This window comes from Helobdella robusta (genome assembly GCF_000326865.2).
Source record: "Helobdella robusta unplaced genomic scaffold HELROscaffold_97, whole genome shotgun sequence".
NCBI classification, from domain to species: Eukaryota; Metazoa; Annelida; class Clitellata; order Rhynchobdellida; family Glossiphoniidae; genus Helobdella; species Helobdella robusta.
The window spans coordinates 221,192-240,033 of record NW_008705551.1 but is presented as its reverse complement, the minus strand read 5'-3'; the positions used below and the strand labels follow the sequence as shown (position 1 = coordinate 240,033).

General features: G+C 33.4%; 3 protein-coding genes across 3 annotated transcripts in view; all 3 read right to left on the bottom strand.

Moving 5' to 3' along the window:
• HELRODRAFT_183031 (hypothetical protein) overlaps positions 1 to 772 on the bottom strand; it is a gene marked incomplete at both ends in the record, with an annotated part of 1,712 nt that extends 940 nt beyond the window's left edge. Inside the window, 2 exons of the mRNA XM_009033748.1 lie at positions 445 to 537; positions 649 to 772. Coding sequence (XP_009031996.1) covers positions 445 to 537; positions 649 to 772 — 217 coding nt within the window. The remainder of the gene's footprint in view (positions 1 to 444; positions 538 to 648) is intronic.
• A 7,099-nt stretch (positions 773 to 7,871) lies between these two features.
• HELRODRAFT_194759 (hypothetical protein) lies at positions 7,872 to 10,007 on the bottom strand. Its single transcript, XM_009033747.1, has 7 exons — positions 9,840 to 10,007; positions 9,464 to 9,578; positions 9,293 to 9,334; positions 8,980 to 9,091; positions 8,281 to 8,836; positions 8,100 to 8,187; positions 7,872 to 8,048 (listed from the first exon to the last, which is right to left on the bottom strand). Exons 1-5 carry the CDS (start codon positions 9,901 to 9,903, stop codon positions 8,411 to 8,413), a joined length of 759 nt encoding a protein of 252 aa, XP_009031995.1. The 5' UTR covers positions 9,904 to 10,007; the 3' UTR covers positions 7,872 to 8,048; positions 8,100 to 8,187; positions 8,281 to 8,410.
• Positions 10,008 to 11,524: 1,517 nt separating this feature from the next.
• HELRODRAFT_194758 (hypothetical protein) lies at positions 11,525 to 18,352 on the bottom strand (the record flags this gene model as incomplete). Its single annotated transcript, XM_009033746.1, has 22 exons — positions 11,525 to 12,372; positions 12,510 to 12,590; positions 12,717 to 12,800; positions 13,063 to 13,155; positions 13,240 to 13,329; positions 13,406 to 13,529; positions 13,627 to 13,712; positions 13,825 to 13,898; positions 14,021 to 14,074; positions 14,160 to 14,211; positions 14,478 to 14,650; positions 14,832 to 14,925; positions 15,207 to 15,345; positions 15,505 to 15,620; positions 15,711 to 15,821; positions 15,997 to 16,155; positions 16,342 to 16,425; positions 16,578 to 16,721; positions 16,827 to 16,945; positions 17,217 to 17,349; positions 17,633 to 17,698; positions 18,125 to 18,352. The coding sequence occupies 22 exons, from the start codon at positions 18,350 to 18,352 to the stop codon at positions 12,256 to 12,258; spliced, it is 2,421 nt and encodes an 806-aa protein (XP_009031994.1). The 3' UTR covers positions 11,525 to 12,255.
• Positions 18,353 to 18,842: the final 490 nt, after the last annotated feature.

Sequence of the window (18,842 nt, the reverse complement as noted above, 5' to 3'; positions counted from 1 at the left end):
ATTAAACGTTTGTTTGTTTGTATGTGTGTCTGTACGTTCGTTTGTGTGTGTGTTTGTTTCATTGAATGTTCTTTTGTATGTTTATTTGAGTGTTGTGTTTGATTTTGGTTGTCTTTCTTTAATATTTAAGGCAACATTTGAGCAGAATTATTGCTGAAAGCCTCCCAGAACTCAAACAGAAACCAAAAATTCAACTTAGTAATAATCTTAATAGGTGAAATCCTGCTTAAAACTACAACAGCCACAAAACAATCAAGAACGTGCAATCAAAATGAATACAAACAAGCATTCAACACACACCAAAGAATTGATCTAGTCCTTCAATACAGACATAACGTAATACAAACACAAAAGATATATAATACAAACATAAATAATACAAATACAAAAGATATACAATACAGACACAAAATAATACAAATACAAACTACAACCCAAACTAACCGCCAGTAAAAGACAGGGAATCATGGGGCGAAGGATGAACTGGAAATCCACTGAACGGGAAGTGGTGCTGGTGTGCATTCGAACCCAGGGAACCTGCCACAGATCCGGGGTGGTGGTGATGAGGATAATGGTGGTGCATGAAACCACGATGAGGATGCGACTGAGGGGTTGATGATGAGGTTGATGACGAGTTAGGTGGGGCACCTCCCCCCGGAGTTATAAACCCCCTCTGACCGAAAATATCGTCATCGAAAAATGAACCGTTTCCGGTGGTCGTTGTTGAGGATGTTGATGCGGAGTTGGACTGCTGAGCTAAGAAGGAAAGCATCCAGGGTGTTGTTTATTTCGCTTTCGAATATACTATGATTGTTGTTGTTGTTGTTGTTGTTGTTGTTGTTATTGATGTGATCGATCTAGATGGTAATCCGAAGAAGTCAGTTAAGCTGCTAAAATGATAATTCGCCCAATTTAAATCTACATTAAACCTTCATAAGCATCATTGCCCAATGAGAAACACAACCACAATGACAACGACAAAAGGTTCAGCCTATATGAATATTTATTCAATCAATTATTTATATATTTATCTATTTTATTTATAAATTTAAATTATATTATACTTATACTATAACAAATATAACACACACATACACACGTTAACTTTATACGTATTTACACACCAACCTATATGTCAGGAAGTATAGCGATGTACCGATTGTATGTACCTTTAAATACCTAATATGTATACCCAGAATACCTAACTATATATATATATATATATATATATATATATATATATATATATATGGCTGTAGTGATAACAATGCTAATGATTGATCGATTGGTTGTTAGATTGTTTGCTGGTTGGCTGTTTCAACAGTCTAATAAATTTTAATTGATTTTTTTTACAAAATTAAATCAATCAATTGATTAGTTAGATTAGATCAATCATTTGATTGATTAGATTAAATCAATTAGTTGATAGAGTAATTAATAAGTTAAACGATTGTATATTTTCGTTGATTAATTTAACGCACATGAAACCCGTGGTTTTATTAATAACTTGTATAAAATCGAATGCGGTCTAGTTTTGTTGAATATCTTTTGATGTGTGTGTGTGAGTGTGTGTATGTGTGTGTATGTGTGTGTTAAAATACTTAATTATAGTTAAATAAAATACTTAATTATAATTAAATAATTTTTTAAAAACTAAAAACCTAGGCACTCAAAATCGTTGACAATATCCCAAGAAATCCGTCGAAAACTTATCGGCATTTGACAACAACAACAGCAGCGAGAACAGTTACGAAACAGCAACAGTCGCTTCTATTACTACTCCTACTACTACTGCTACTACTACAGCTACGACTACCACTACAACTACCACTACAGCCACAACTACCACAGCCACAATTAGATATTTACAAACAGCCACAAGAGCCAAAAAAACAACAAAAGCAGCCAGACTACTAAACTTCAGCAACGACAAGCACGAGACAACGTCACTTGCACTTATTAACACTGTCCTAAATCTTGTTCGTTAGATTCCGGCGACTGAGAGTAAGACGACAAATTGGAAGCTTTGGGCTTGAATTTTTGCACTCAAACTCAACAAGACTCACGCTTCTCAAGATTGTAAAAGTTAAAATTTCGCGATAAAAACATCGCTTTAAAATCGATTTTTACACAGGCGTTGTCGCAGGCGACAAGCGTGACGCTTAGCGCCAGCCAATCGGAATCTTAATCGTAGAGATCGCTGTGCTTTGATTGGTCGATGGGCGAGGCTACTGACGTCATCGTGTTGCTTGAAGCGTGAATGGGAGGAGTTTATGAAATGTGATTGATGTCTGGTGATGAAAATGTCAGCTAATTGCGTTATGAGTTTTTTTCTGTAGTTAAAATTTTATATTTAAATTTACTTTTAAGTGGTTTTAGTGAATTACATTTACCCTAAAAGTTCGCAGAAGAAAACGTTCTGCATAAATTTCTGCTTCTTTTTTGCGTCAAAATCGTCATACTCTCATCATGCTAAAACGAAATTTTTGTTGTCGTTATGACGTCATCATCATCACTGCTATCACTATCATCATTCTTATAACCGCCATTTTTTATTTTTGCCATGGAGTGATTCGTATGACCATTATGTAATCGAGTTTTGTTGGTAGAGAGTTTTTATTTCAGTGTGTGTGTGTGTGTGTGTGTGTGTGTGTGTATATATATATATATGTGTGTGTGTGTATGTCGGTATGGATGTATGTATATGTGTGTGTGTGCGTGCGTATGTATTTATATTTGCATGTATGTATGTGTGTGTGTGTGTGTGTGTGTGTGTGTGTGTGTGTGTGTGTGTGTGTGTGTGTGTGTGTGTGTGTGTGTGTGTGTGTGTGGGACCGCGTGTGATAATAGAGTCACAAGTTAGTGAGTAATTAAGCGGAGGCTTCCTTTGATCTGCCAACAGTGTTACTAGCAAACACAAATACAACAAAAACAACAACCACATATACAAAATGTAAACAACTAAACGTACCAATCTGCAAACAAATGATACAAAACAACAACTTTAATACAAAATTCAGGCCACATACACACAAGCACGTACATACTTACAAACACGCACATATACACACAAACACACATATACACACAAACACACACAAAAACACACACAAACACACACATACACAGGATATACAATCGTAGCCGCGGCACACACGCACACACACACGCACACACACACATACACACGCATAATAGAGTCCACGAGCCATCAAAACCTAACAAACAAACATAAACGTGTTAACATTTTTATTAGTGAACTAGTTAATAAAATAATTAATAAGGTGATTAATGGACGCGGTGATGATGATGATGATGATGTTGTTGTTGTTGATGATGATGACGATGATGTAGTACATACACATACACACAAACATACAGTTCTTGTAGTTGAATTAGTAGTTTTATTATTATTAAAAATATTATTATCAATTTCATTATTATTATTATTATTATTTCTATTATTTTATTATTCCTTATTATAATTATATTATTTATTATTATTATTTATTGATAATATTATTATCATGACAATTTTTCACTATTGGCTTACCGATCTCAACATTAAACCACAATAAAGATTCATTTAATGGTATTTAGCTGTAGTAAAAGCAGTAGTGGCAAAAGTAGTAGCCGTAGAAGCAGCAGCAGGAATCGTCGTAGTGGTAATAAAAGCAGCAGCAGTAGCAACAGGACTCGTCGTAGTAGTAATAGAAGCAGCTGCAGGTACCGTCGTAGTAGTAATAGAAGCGGCAGCAGTAGTAAAAATAATGGAGGTAATTTTATTTCATGTAGTAATAGAGTAAAGCAAGAGAAAAATGTTACATAATCGCAAGAACGGATGTGAAGCCAACGTGCCAGAAAGTTCAAAAAAAATGTTTTGAATGGGGGAAAACATTTTCAGAATGGAGTTTGTAATTTAAAATAAATTCGCATTATCAGTCACTCGGTAAATAATTAACTGCCTTTAAACGATAGATCTTTGTTATTACATCTCTATTCGTATCGTCGTCATCATCATTCTCATCACCACCACCACCATCATCATCATCATCATCATCATCATCATCATCATCATCATCATCATCATCATTGTCATCATCGTCATCATCATTATCATCGTCTTCACCATCGTCATCTTTCCAACTTTAAAACTGATTATTATTATTGATTAGTTTTGAGCGCTCTTTTAATTCCGCATTCAAAGAAGTTATAAGTATCTAAGGCGAGATTGGATTAATAATAATAATAATAATAATAATAATAATAGTAATAATAATAGTAATAAAAATAATAAGAACAAGTGTAATAATAATAATAATAATAAAAATAATAATAAAAATAATAAGAACAAGTGTAATAATAATAATAATAATAATAATAATAATAATAATAATAATAATAATAATAATGTCATCAACAGCATCATCATCTCATTCCTCGTCGTCTTCGTCGTCCTCTTCAGTAAATGAATGATGTGATTTCTATGGATGTTGACATGAGAAAGAGAGCGTAAAAATTTAAACATACAATTCCGCATAGCTTGTGTGGTTTCAAAAGATGGATATAAGAACCAAAAAAACATGTGTGTGTGTGTGTGTTTGTGTGTGTGTGTGTGTGTGTGGTGTGCGAATGTGTGCCTCAATATGCGTGTTTTATGTCTGAGAGCCCGCAAAGTAAAATGAATAGCTATTTACATATTTAATTACAAAATTAACAACATGCGAAACATATAAACATACATACACATATACAAATATACAAAGACGTCTATACAAACATACAAATATACAAAGACGTCTATACAAACATACAAAAACATATATACCAAGATACAAAACGTACATGCCAAACATACAAACGCATAGTAATAATACTTAGCATTGTACTGGTTTCTATGCAACAGTGCTTTAAAAGGTGCTAAAAAAAAATTTTTTTCCCCTTCTTTTTCACGTTGTGCGGATGGACCAAGGTGTCAATTCATCTGTGGTCTTCAGAAAATGTTTTCTGATACGTTTTTTGTATGTATTTTTGTATGTTTTTTGTATGTAATATTTGTAATTTTTTGTAACATTTTGCATATTTTTGTATTTCGTATGTTTGCATTTGATGTCTGTCATTGTATTTCACTTCTCGTGTTTTTATTTATTCTTTGGGCATAACTTTGTATTTTTTTGTAAAAATTTGTTATCTTTTGTATAATTTTGTATTTGTAACTTGTATATTGTTTTATTCAGATTCTAGTTTTTTAACGAACGTATGTATGTAGACATACAATTTTGACCGTGCAAATATTAAAACCAGCGCATATATAGAAACATACACACTCAGACTCACACTAGAATACATATGAACATACAAAACAACATACAAACAAACATATACATGCATGTATGCATGCATGCATGCATACATGAATGCACGCGTGCAAGTTTGATGAGTAAAGGTGTGTTGATGGATGGGACACCTTAGAAGCTACTGAGACAGATAAGCGAGTAATGCAAAATATAATTAGTTTTGCATACGTTATTACATGTTTGTATGTGTATGTTTATATGTATGTATGTATGTGTGTGTATGTGTGTGTGTTTGTGTGTGTGTGTGCAAAAACTTTCCTAAATTTTTTAAGTTTGCCATATGTCCAGCAATTTGAATTTTCAATTTGGTTTACCTATTCACTCCTCCATCCATCCATTCATTCATTCATTGAATGATTGATTGATTGAGTGATTGATTTATTCATTCACTCACTCACTCATTCATTCACTCATTCACTCATTCATTCATTCATTTGTTCGTTCGTTCGTTCGTTTGTTCAACCCACTTTTATAAATGTAGATAATTAACTCAGAAATTTGGCTAAAAACATTTTTATCGTACCATCACACAGGTTTCATCTTGATTGGCAAGCAATTAAGAGCAAAATGATAAATGTAAACCGCAACGACTGCCACCACAACTGCTGCAGCTATAATTACTACTACAGCTGCTACTACTACATCCGCTGTCGTCGCTACTACTACTACTACTATTACAACAAAAACCTGACCAACAACAAACGCAATGATGAAAATGACGCCACTGTTACTACTACTACTATTACTACTACTACTACTACTACTACTACTACTACTACTACTACTATTACTACTACTACTGTACTACTAATACTACAGCAACAACAACAACAACAATAAAAATTTTACAACCATCTTCCGTGAAGGCAACGTAATGGGCAAAACGTCTGAACGATCGTTCACACCTTGCACAAACAATTGTATGTGTGTATGTTTGTTTGCTTGTTTGTATGTGTGTATGCATGTTTGTATGTATGCATGTATGTATGTATGTATGTATGTATATACATATGTATGTATGCCAATTAATATTTTTATGTATATGCTTAGATATTTCGTAAATTCAGAGAAAAATTCAACATTCAGAAATATTTCCATCTAGGAAAAAGTATAACTACAATATACATATATGCGGATACATACACATATTCACACTCACATATAAACAACCATACATGCATACATACATACAAACATGAAAACATACATACATACATACAAACATGAAAGCATACATACATACATACAAACATGAAAACATACATACATACATACAAACATGAAAACATACATACATACATACATGAAATCATACATACATACATACATACATACATACATACAAAGCCTATTACAATTATTGCTTTCAGTAAATTGCGACTTTTACTGTTATAGCCATTGAATATTGAATCAGAAAAAGTAGTTGCGCGGCCGTTAGTTGCACCAGGACAATTTTTCTCCCTAATTAACTATTTTCAGCAGACGAATAGACTGGCGATGTGATGATGATAATGACGAGTAGGACGATGATGTGGTGATTAGTGAACATCATCACCAGCTATCACCATAATTCATCATCGTGATAATCATATTCATCGCCACAATCATCATGATTGCAGTCATTATGTACAAACATTCAAGTTCAATAGTTTAAAAGTAATCTTTAACTCATGGCTAACCCCTCCATGTTATAAAATTCCGAAACACTCATTACAAATATTCCATTTGCATTACTCTCAACAGAAACCACAAAACTTCAGACACCTGGAAAATTTTTCCGAACACACACACACATACACAGAATATACAATCGTAGCCGACACACACACACACACACATTCTCTCACACACACACACAGACAGATTACAATAACCACCACCATCAGCGTTGTAGTCGTCATCATCATCGATTGTGAGTAATGGAAAAAGTAAAAGATAAAGGGTATAATGATGGCGGGCGGGCGTCGCCAAGTAAATTGAATGTCTCGGGTTCGTTGACCGCATCCGTCAATCAAATCTTCTTCAATGGACCACGTGACATACAATCATCATCATCATCGTCGGTGACGTCATCATCTTTGTGATCATCGACGGAAATTGTTATCGTGACGTCGTCTTCTTCGTCGTCGCCATTATCATCATAGCCAGCGTCATCAGTTTTTTTTTATAGTTTGCGTATGTTTGTTTGATCGTCAGCATCATCATCATCAGCGTTATAACCAACATCATCATCATCATTATTATCAAAACCAACAACCACAACATCATTATCAGGATTCTCAAAAACTAAAACGCCACTTTCACTTTACTGTTTGAGCGGAAAAGGAAACGACGTCATTGCTCATTCATTAATTTTAAATCATCACTTTTTAATATTAAATACCGACAAATAGAAAATGAGCCATAAATGGCTTTCATATACGCAAAGAAGCGAGATAGATAGATAGATAGATAGATAGATAGATAGAGAGAGAGAGAGAGAGAGAGAGAGAGAGAGAGAGAGAAAGAGAGGTATTTTATTCTTTTTTGTGCTAATGAGAACTCTCTTATTCAAAGCCCGGGTAATAAATAATTAAAACTATGAAATGGTGAAATAATGAAATGTCAATATAAAACCACTATGCTCAATTCAAAATAAAAGTACAGAGCAGTGAAATATATTCAATATTTATATCATAAATTGCTTCTGTCGCAATAAATGCCGTATGATAACCTTATAACAGTCTCTATCAACTCGTCGTTAACTTTAAACAATGAAAGAGTAAAATTATAGAAACCAACTGGAGATATTTCAAAAGTATTTATAGCTATTGAGCAGTGTTTGTAATAGATTTGTTTGTAATGCAGATTACCGGAATATTTATTTATCTTATTAGAATAATAATAATATAAATAAAAAACGACGATAAGAATGACAATGTGTGTGTGCGTGCGTGCGTGTGATGTCTACAACTGTTAAAATCTCCTCACATCACCATTGCACCTCGTCACTTTCACATCACTTTTACCATTATTATCACCATTATTAATGTTATAATTATGTTTCGTTATTACTATGTTATTATATTATTATTCGTTGTCGTTGTTGGTACTGGCCTAGCGTCTGTGGCAGCTACTACCGCTGCTGCTGTAGTCGTTAATGCTGTCGTCGCAGATAACAGTGTTTCAAAGCTAACAGGACAGAAAATGTAAAATTGTTGTTGTTGTTGTAGTAGTAGTTGTTGCTGCTGATGGTCTAGCAACAAAATTGGTATAGGCGAAATGGAGTCGGTGCCGTAGGCGACGGTATTTTCAACGTCTAAAGTGTTGTTATCTACAGAAGATGCGGAGGCTGAGGAAATATCGACGTCGTCATCAAAAAAGGAAAAGGTTGACATGACGTCATCATCGGTACCGCCTAGTCTGGCTTGCAACAGTTGAAACAATTCAAATTCCTTCCTCAACTCTTCGTCCAACCTCTTGAATTCCCGCTCTAATATCTGTGAAGATTAATTGGAATTGAAAGGAACTTGTCAATTGTGACGCAATCTTACAACATTTATTTGCACACGTGTATAAACACAATCAAACACGCACGCACACACACACGCACACATTTATAGAGACATACATACATGCATACCTGTATGTAACCAATAGCATACTGAATGATATCAAGATTAGATGGTCTCTTAGGGAATCCCATAGGAAAGACGTCAATCAAGTTACTGTAGCAGTCCCTGATGTGGGCACGTCTAGCATGATGAAAATATTAGAAGCATTTTACTAATTTTAGGGTTTTGGGACTGAATTTACATAAAATTATCTATTAATTGAAAATTTTTGTACAAACTTAGTGCAATAATTTTTGTACAAAAGTTTTTTTTAGCTTGTCAACAATGCATGTAATATGGAATGCATTGAGCATCAAATTGGATGAATTTTGAACTACTCACCTATTTTTTTCTAAATTTTTATGTGCTTCTTTTGATCTTGTTCTGTAAAATAGTGTAAAAATTGAGTATTATAAACAACTTTCAAAAAAACTGTTTTATTATTTAGATTAACTTTTAAATTTAATGGCAGCATGGAAAATCCCATCCAAGTAAAGTAAAATGTAAACAAACTTTTTTACGTCTCTGTTATCGTTTTTTACGCTGTTTGGCGAGCGCTCAATCTGATTTAGATCATCTTCTTCATCATTTTTCAAACAAACTATGAAATTATTATCTTGTCTTTTATCTAAACAAAAAATAGTTATTGAGATTCAAGTTCAAACAACACAATCACTCATCTCATGAATATATAATAGATAGCATGTTTCATGTGAGAGGACAGTCATCAAGCAAGCCTTTTTTAATTTTTACACATTTAATTTAAAAAAGCATTAAATCACAAATTCCACCAAAAACATCACCAAACAAAACAAAATAATAACATTCAATTGGTTAATTAAATCAATTTATTAAAAAATCCAAACGTTACTTTGATCTGAAGTCGCCTTTGTTGTTGTTGTTGATACACAATCAATAAACTTTGCTGCTTCAATTAATGATTGTAAACTCATCGCTTTAAAAACGTACCAGCTATTTTGACGGCCAAGGCCCTCTATTTAATTCTTTTTAAAAATTCAAAACTTTTGACGAAATTACTGCGCACAAATTAAAAAAACTCGCCTGATCGCTATCAATAGGATAAGCATATTCGAATATATATAATGACGTTGTTATTTATAAGTTGTGGAATTCCAACACGTGCCTAAAACCTCGTCACGTGTAAATCGTCACCCAATTAAACAAATTAAATCGTTCTAGGATCGATTTTATGAAATTTATATCAAATTATAATACATCGTAAATCCAATTCTGCCTTTTAGTGTTTTATCGTAATGAGAGTTAGTTATAAAACAAAATGCGACCTTCGGAGACCGTGGAAGCAGTTAAAAGGAAACAGAAATTAATCGAATCCACTTTTACACAATTTCCATCCCGCGAATTAATTTTTTTAAACTGTTTTTGGAAAGTAATTCGTAAAAATTTTCTTCTTTGATAAATTTTTTCAATTTATAAAAACAAACAAAAATAAGATGGAGGAGTATGAATTATTCCAGAATATGTTTTTCATAGAAAAACGCCTTCAAACATTCCAAAAATGGCCGATAACTGAAGGTGCCTGCATTCCAACGAAGGTATCAGATCACTATTGTAAACGTAGTAAACTGTAATAAATGTAAATATGTAAATTCAAAATTGTTAATTCATCTGTAATTAATTTTTAGTCTTTGTTTATTCAATCTTTCAATCAACTTTTTTGCTGGTCTTTAAAAAACTGTAATGCCCAACAAATCAAATAATAAAATTTTTTAACTAAATTTGAATCTTAATTTTAATTTATTTAATTAATTTATTTTAAGCTGTGATTCATGAAATAAAGTCAAAGTGCAGTAGTAAATTTAGTATTTTATTCAGTTATTTAGATTTACTTACCTTTACCATGTTGTATAATATGTTGTTTATTAAAAGCTGTAAGGTCTAAAAACCCAAAGTCCTAAGTCTCACTTCTCTAAAAAAAACTATGTTTACAAACTATTTTAAAAAATAAAAAAACTCATTAATCAACTCATTAGCAATTGCTAGTGTTAAAAGTTAATTAATTTTAATATTATGTTAATTCAAATTCATCATTTTTAGTTAGCCAGTGCAGGATTCTACAAGTTGTACCAAGACAATGATGATGATGCAGTGAAGTGTTTTGCCTGTTGTAAGGAACTCGATGGCTGGGATATCACAGATGATCCTATGTTTGTTTTGTCTGAGGGTTTTTCATTTCTGTTTCTTTAATCATTCATCTTTAGTTTACATTTACTTTGAGTATACTTTATTGTAATCTTTAATTTTTGTGTGTTTTAGTTAACAAATTTAACAACTAAACCAACTATTTTTTAGACGCTAACTAAATGAATTTCATATAGGAAAGAACATAAGGATCACTCGAAAAAATGTCCCTACGTCTTGCTCTTGAGTAGAAAAAAGTTTGAAGACCTAACAGTCGAGGAGTGCATAGATTTTGAAACTGACGTACAAATATTTATCACTGTCAGTTTTTTTTTCTATTTAAAAAAAATTCCATTTCTTTGTTTCGTTTTTTTATGAAGAAATTTGTTTAAACTTTCTGATTTCTAATTTATTATTCAAATTAAATTTTATTTTGATTAAAAATTAACAAAAATATTTTTAACTACAGAGCAAACATCACATGGCTAGAATAGAGGAATTTAAAACAAAGGCCAAAGAAACTGAGAAAATTTTGAAGCAATCAAAATCATAAAATCATTTTTTTTCATTTTGAAAATTCTATGTAATGACATAATGTATGATTTTTAAAAATATCTTTGTTCTAATACCGTTTCTAACAAAAATATATATATATACACACAAAATTTTAAATCACAAAGTATAAACATTTATGTTAAATTAAGTGGAGTATGGGTTCAGGGGCTGCATTGCATTGACCCGGAATTAAATAAAAATAGCAGTGGTAGATAGATTCGTTTGAAAATTTTAAAATGCAACCTAATAACCAATGTTAAAATACAATATAAATATGCATATATATATGTCTATAAATATTTACATCACTGTGCATTTAGATCTCACGTATATAATATAAATGCGTTTTGTGACAGTTAATGAAATAAATAAATAATTAAATAAATAAATAATTTAAAGTGCGTAGATAAATGCATGCTAAAATTACTAAGGCACATGATTTTAGTTTAATTTCTACATACTTTAAAAAAAACATTAATATACGTATATAATACACATATATCTGAATTGTTGCGTATATATACAATATATATATATATACATATACATTAAATAAATGCTAAATATAGACGACGGTCCTAATTTTATTTTCATTTCTCGATTTGTTGTGTGGCCATGGGTAGTTCATAGACGACAGGCTTGCTCCAGAAATGCTTCCTACTGCAATGGTACCTGGCGAGGTCTTTCCTGGTTACTATTCCTATTAACTAATTAATTGAATAATTAAGTAATTACATAGGAAATAAGGGTAGTTAAGTGAGTGATGATAAGCGATTAGGTATTGACGACGATTAATTACGTAATAAGAGTTCATATATACGTGTATATATATATATATATATACCTCGTTATACTTGTCGATGACCATTAAGTGTGACAAGCCAAGACCTCTAAATAACTTGAATATTCGGGGCAAGGTCGTATTCTTAAAAGAAAATATTATTTTAATATATTAAAATATCAATAATTCAAATTGTAATGTATATCGCGAGGAAGCTAATCATTAAGGTGATTTCACTAAATGTTATATCTGAAATGTTACAACTCTAACATCGTATACTGTGTACGGTGCTGGGTTCATGATGTTGCGCAGGTCAATATGACGGTTCATGTCCTCCTCTGAGAGGACCACGTCCTACAAATTAATTATTATTATTATTAATAAATATTATAATTATTATTATAGTTTAATTTATATAGCGTATAACGCTTAGCATCAACTTAGAGCCTCTGAAATTTAACTACTAACTAGAATACAACAATGAACAGGATTTTACGAACGTGTGATTAACATGTAGACTGAGATTCATTTAAATTGAGACATGGTAAGTGTGGGTTTAGATTAATTTAGAGCAATCGAGCCACTGCCCAAGACAAGGTCATTTCATCAGACTGACCTGAATCTTAGGAAATCTAGGGTAGATGTCTCTAAAGTGAGATAATGTTAGCTGCTCGTTTGTCGTCTCATCATCGTAGTGTCGAATGAAGTACTTTTAAACAAAAATAGTATCATAAATTTTATAATTATAATAATAAAATCAAGAAATATAAAAACGGTAACAAGCAGTTCTAACTTTGTGATTGAGCAGTACAATGAGCTGTGATCTAGTTATCAGGCCAGTTAACAGTCCGAACGTTTCACAAATTATAATCTCATCTGTAGACTGATGAACAGCGTATAATTGTTAATTACGAATCATTTGAAATAATTATTAAAATAATAAAAAATTTAACTCTGACCCTTGACCCAATCGACCTTTTGACCACGGGGAATGCATCGTGACTTTCGTTCGTCAACGTTTCTACCACCGTCCTCACTGATTCAACTTCACAAAACGTCGTCACCGGATGACTCATCACCTCTCTAATTGGGTCAAGTTAATCGGGTCACGTTAAGCGGGTTATGTTATTTGGGTCATGTAGTAGGGTAACTTTCATATAATATTAATTGAAAGAATTACCTAGCTAGCGTGTCAGATGTCATCTCTGGAGGTTCCCAGCCAAGGAATGGAACGCCTTGTATGTGTATGTGTGTGTCGTATATACCCTGTATGTGCGTGTGTGTACGTGTGAATTTGTGTGTAAACTTGTATTTATTTGTGTACGTGTTTGTGTGTGTGTGTGTGTGTGTGTGGTGCGTGTATATACAGCAATCTGACCATGTTGAATAAATCTCCAGTCCACTTAGCAACCATCAGGACGATCATGAGAGGAAGACCGAACGATATACTGCCTAATTATAACAACAATAATAATAATGAATAATGGATCCTAATAATTATTATAATTAATATAATAATAATTAACAATAATAATAATAATATGGATGAAAATTTCAACGCAAGACAGACAAACCTGTAGCTTCAATTAAAATTACAGTGAGACTGAGTGTCATTCTTACGATGCCACCTTTAACGATAACAATAATAACAATAATAATAATAACAACAATAATAATAACAAAAGTAATTATAAAAATTAGTGAGAAAACTACCCAGCTGAGATGCAGCTCCAAGCAATGCAAATTTGCCAGGATGTATCCATTCCTAATTGTTGATTGGTTTAGATTAGAATAAAATATATAAATATATCAACAAACAAACAAACACAAACAAACATAGAAACAAAACCAACAATACATAAAAACAAAAACACTGACACAGAATCCAAATGAACGTTCACAGAAACGGAAAGTTCTCTAAAAACCTCTCAAAAAGACAACACAAAATCCACCCGACCAATTCCTAATTTTACGTGATCATCCCTAAAACCCCCTAGAAAAACTATAAATCACCAATAGTCCCTAACTAACGGACTGTCCGGGCCAGATGAATTTCAAGGGGATACTAAAAAGTCGTCCCCAAGATGCCCCGATGACCAACGACGGGATGAAAACTCCGCTGGGCACCGACATACCATATGTCCAGCAGGCCAGGAAGAAGTAGACGACAAAGAAGAGAAGCAGGGTTACGTGATCGTATGATCCTGGGGTTGTTGGAAGTAGAGAAGTGAGAAAGAGAGAAAATTAAAAAAATTAGAATAAGGTGAAAATACGTGATTGTGAGGTAATAACTTCGTAATTATTGATATGAATATTAGCATTGTTAATTAGAACGGTAGTATTTTACAAATGAGCGAAAGAAGTTTTAAGAGATGAAGAACTTACCGAAAGGATCGTGGAACAAACTCTTGAGACTAGATTCAGGCGACTGAAACCACAACGTTGCCATTGAACTAGAATGACCGTCCGGGCAAAATAACTTAATAATTTAATTTAAACGCACTTTAAAATTAATTCAAAAAATCAATCTTTTTTGTTTAATTAAAGACGAAAACCTTTAAATTCATACCCAAGAACAAACTATAAACGCTAGAAACTTAAGCAATGTAATTTTCGGGTGACGCTCATTTCCGTAATTAAGAAAAATTAGCGATAAGTTTCGATAATTTAAAAAAATGGAAAGAGAGATGAAAAAATGCGCAATAGATTGGACATTATCCAGAGTTAGGAAAGTCCAGAAAGTTTAGACCCCCGGAAAACCTGTAAAGGATTGGGATTGGGATCTTTTCCTATTGGCTGACAATCTTTGTTGAAATAGATGAGGAGGAATGCGGCCATGGTGCTGGTGCTGGCAATCAGAAGACATTCCGTGAACTTCATCCATCCCCTACTTATGTTTCTGCAGGCGGAGATAAAATTGGAAAAGTTGAAAAAATTATAAACGGACTAAGAATAATTAAAATTTGTAAAATTTCATAGAGACAAAGCTACAATAAAACTACTAATAAATAAGGAATGATAAAATAAAAACCAAAACGGCCATAGCACACTAACTAACTTTAATCTAAAGAGTGTTAGCTTCAAGTTGATGTAATTGAAGAGGGCTCCCAAAAGGCCACCAATGATTCCAATCAAGATGAAGAGCGGAATCTCACGCATATCATACTTCATATCCTGACGTACAACAATTTTTCCACAATAATAATAATACAAATATTAATAATAATAATAACAATTAATATTATTATTGTTGTTGTTACGAACCTGGAATTTCCCGAAATTGATGAGACCCGGATGTGAGAGCTCCCAAGGGACTCCGTGGTACCAGCTCAGGACCACGTTCAGTACAAAAGTTGAGACTATCGACGCAAAAAACTGCCTCAACGAAGAAACAAATATAATTATGAGCAACTAATTGCAATTAATTAATTAATTAACCAACAAATAATTATTTAATTAATAAACAACGAGTAAGAAAATATTAATAAATAAGCTATGCATGCAAGCAAACTAGCTATGAAAAAAAACAATCAGAAAAAAAATCACTAACAATTCTCCAAGTAAGAGATTGATTCCAAAAGCTGGCACCCTCTTCAAGACTAAAAAGAACCCCACCCATGGGGGCCCCGAAAGCCGCGGAAACCCCGGCAGCTGCCCCCCCAGAGATAAAATCTCTTTTTTCCTGGTCGGTTCGAAAAAACGCGAACATCTGCGTTATGAAGTTCGGTAGTATTGACTGTGTTGCGTGTTTCGTGTTTGGGGAGAAAAAAAAAATTTTGTGTTAGAAAAATGCCAAAAGAAAATATTAGTAACCATTATAAATAAACGAACGAACGAATGAATGAAGGAAGGAATGAAGGAGAAACTGAATAAACGAATGAATGAAGGAACCTACCTTCAGGTCAAAACCAAAAGTGGTGGATCTCCCCTGTGAAATGCCTGCTGCTACAACGGCCCCCGAGTGGATCATTGGACCCTCCTGTGACGTCATCATCATCACCACAATCATCGTAGTCGTCGTCATCACAATCATTATCGCCCTCATCATCACAATCACACACACACACACCACACACAAATCCATGACCAACCAATAATATAGGTCATTCACTCGACCAATCAGCAACCGACCTTGCCAACAACGAGACCTCCCAGGACAGAGCACGTGACCCCGACGACCTTGCAAAAAAGGGTCTTGATCCTAACCACTCTAGGTATCTTCACGCCGTTGAGGTAGCACTTGATCTGAGGTATGCCACTGCTAGCCGCTACGGGCTTGAAAAATATTTCATAAATTATATTTTTATATTATTTTTATTATATTTTATTACAACCCAGATAGTCGTTATTATTTCATGAGTATCCAGTGAATCAACCAACCTCTCCAAAGACAGTAAGGAAGGAGGCAATCGCGACGAAAGAAACATTCCAGGCACACCACATCAACATCGGTCGGAACAACGAGGCAGTTGGGGTCATGTTTAATCCTTCATTGTAGACTTGTGTGTGTGTGTTTGTGTGTGTGCGCGCGTGTGTACGTGTATGTGTGTGCGCGCGCGCTTGCAAGTGTGTACGAACGTAGCAGTTGTGCTTGGGATTCATTATTAGATAGTGTACGCATGTATGTACGTCTTTGCTAATGTAAAAATCACCATATTTTTATGCGCGTCTGCGTTACTGTGTATCCTTTGTTGTACGCATACATCCAAACATACAAAACACACACACATACATACGCATACACACACACACAAAAATAAACAAACATACATTTAGCCAATAGGCTGAACTTAACATGGGACAATTGATGAACGCTAACATCTATCAGGCAGGCTATTAGCGCAGTTACGACTCCGATCAACAGCATAACAAGCCAGCGAGAGAAACTTTTGAGCTTTAATTTCTGACAGGAAATTAGTTTGTACGTATGTGGAAATGTATGTGTGTGTGTTTGTTTATGTGTATGTGTGTGTGTGGGATGTATGTGTGTTTTGTTTGAATGAATGTATGTATGTGTGTGTGTGTGTGTGTGTGTGTGTGTGTGTGTGTGTGTGTGTGTGTGTGTGTGTGTGAGGAATGTATGTATGTGTTTGTATGTATGTATGGACGTATGTATGTATGTGTGTGTGCGTGTATGTATGTGTGTGTGGATGTATGTGCGTATCTGTATGCAACAACAAACGTACATTGTATGTAATGTTCCTCTCCTCTGATAAGTAGACCTCATTTTCACAGTTGTCATAGGTTAGACTCTGATGGGGGTGCAAAAATACACCGATAACAACAACGTGAATGAACAAATGATATCAATTATTAATTGTTTCATACTGCTTTCTAATTCAAATTTCACTTTAAAAGAAATTAATTATTATCTCATTCAATGCTTTCCCTTTCTCTCTCTTTTCACTCTCTTCTCTCTCTCTTTCACTAGCCTTTTCATCTCTTTTTTTCTCTCTCTCTCTTTTAAAACCAAGAAAAATCTCTTTTCAGATGTTTCTGTCTTTTTAAAATTTTGAAAAGAAGCAAATGAAAATATTCAGACAAAAAAAAATACATAACAAATAAACACCTAAGAACCAAACACCTCAAATAATATTTCCTTTGATGATGATAATAAAAAACCTTCAAAATTTAGAAAATTAAATATCTCAGAAAGAACTTTGTCTCGTCCCACCCACCTCAAGTTTTGCGTCAAGATGGCCAAACTCTTCACCAAGATTGTCGTTGTTGTCAGCCTCTACGTTTTTAACTCGACAGCAGCAAAAAGTAGTGGCCACACCGTGTCTATTTTGATCATCGTTGTCGTCGCTTAGTTGGATGATGTTGTCATCGTCGTCTGGGAGGCTATTTAACGAATCCTCATTTATTGATTGTAGGACTGTCCTTCTGCTGTACATCTGCATCATTTTTTTTCCCACAAAATTGGAGATTTCACATATTTTACACTATTTTATTGTTCATAAAACCCTCATTAATATTACCATTTCGTATATATTTCAATTAGGGTAATTAGTCAATTTAAGAGATGTAATATGATCTATATCGAGATGTCATACAAGTTTTTTCCTCTAAATTTACCAAAGAAACCAAATTAAAAGACAAAATTAATCTATACCATAAAGAAACTGCTCTCAATGGCGGAAACATATCAACATTCTAACTAACATAATAAAATACAGATTATATTTAATTAACATTAAGCATATGATTTTGTTTATTTTATTTATCACTGCTACACACACACACACACACGCGCACACACACACACACACGCACTCACACGATATCTTCATGAAATTCTAGTAGTTAAATTTCAAATATAAACAATGAAAAATGCATACAGATTACATAACAATGTAATGTAAACAGAAATTTATTGATAACTACTATCAATGT

Excerpts from the sequence above, each read along its gene's own strand:
- HELRODRAFT_194759 (XM_009033747.1), bottom strand. The coding sequence starts at position 9,903 with ATGAGTTTACAATCATTAATTGAAGCAGCAAAGTTTATTGATTGTGTA. Across the intron at positions 9,579-9,839 it reads TGTATCAACAACAACAACAA|ATAAAAGACAAGATAATAAT; the intron begins AGGCGACTTCAG and ends TTTTTTGTTTAG. Across the intron at positions 9,335-9,463 it reads GATAACAGAGACGTAAAAAA|AACAAGATCAAAAGAAGCAC; the intron begins GTTTGTTTACAT and ends ACTATTTTACAG.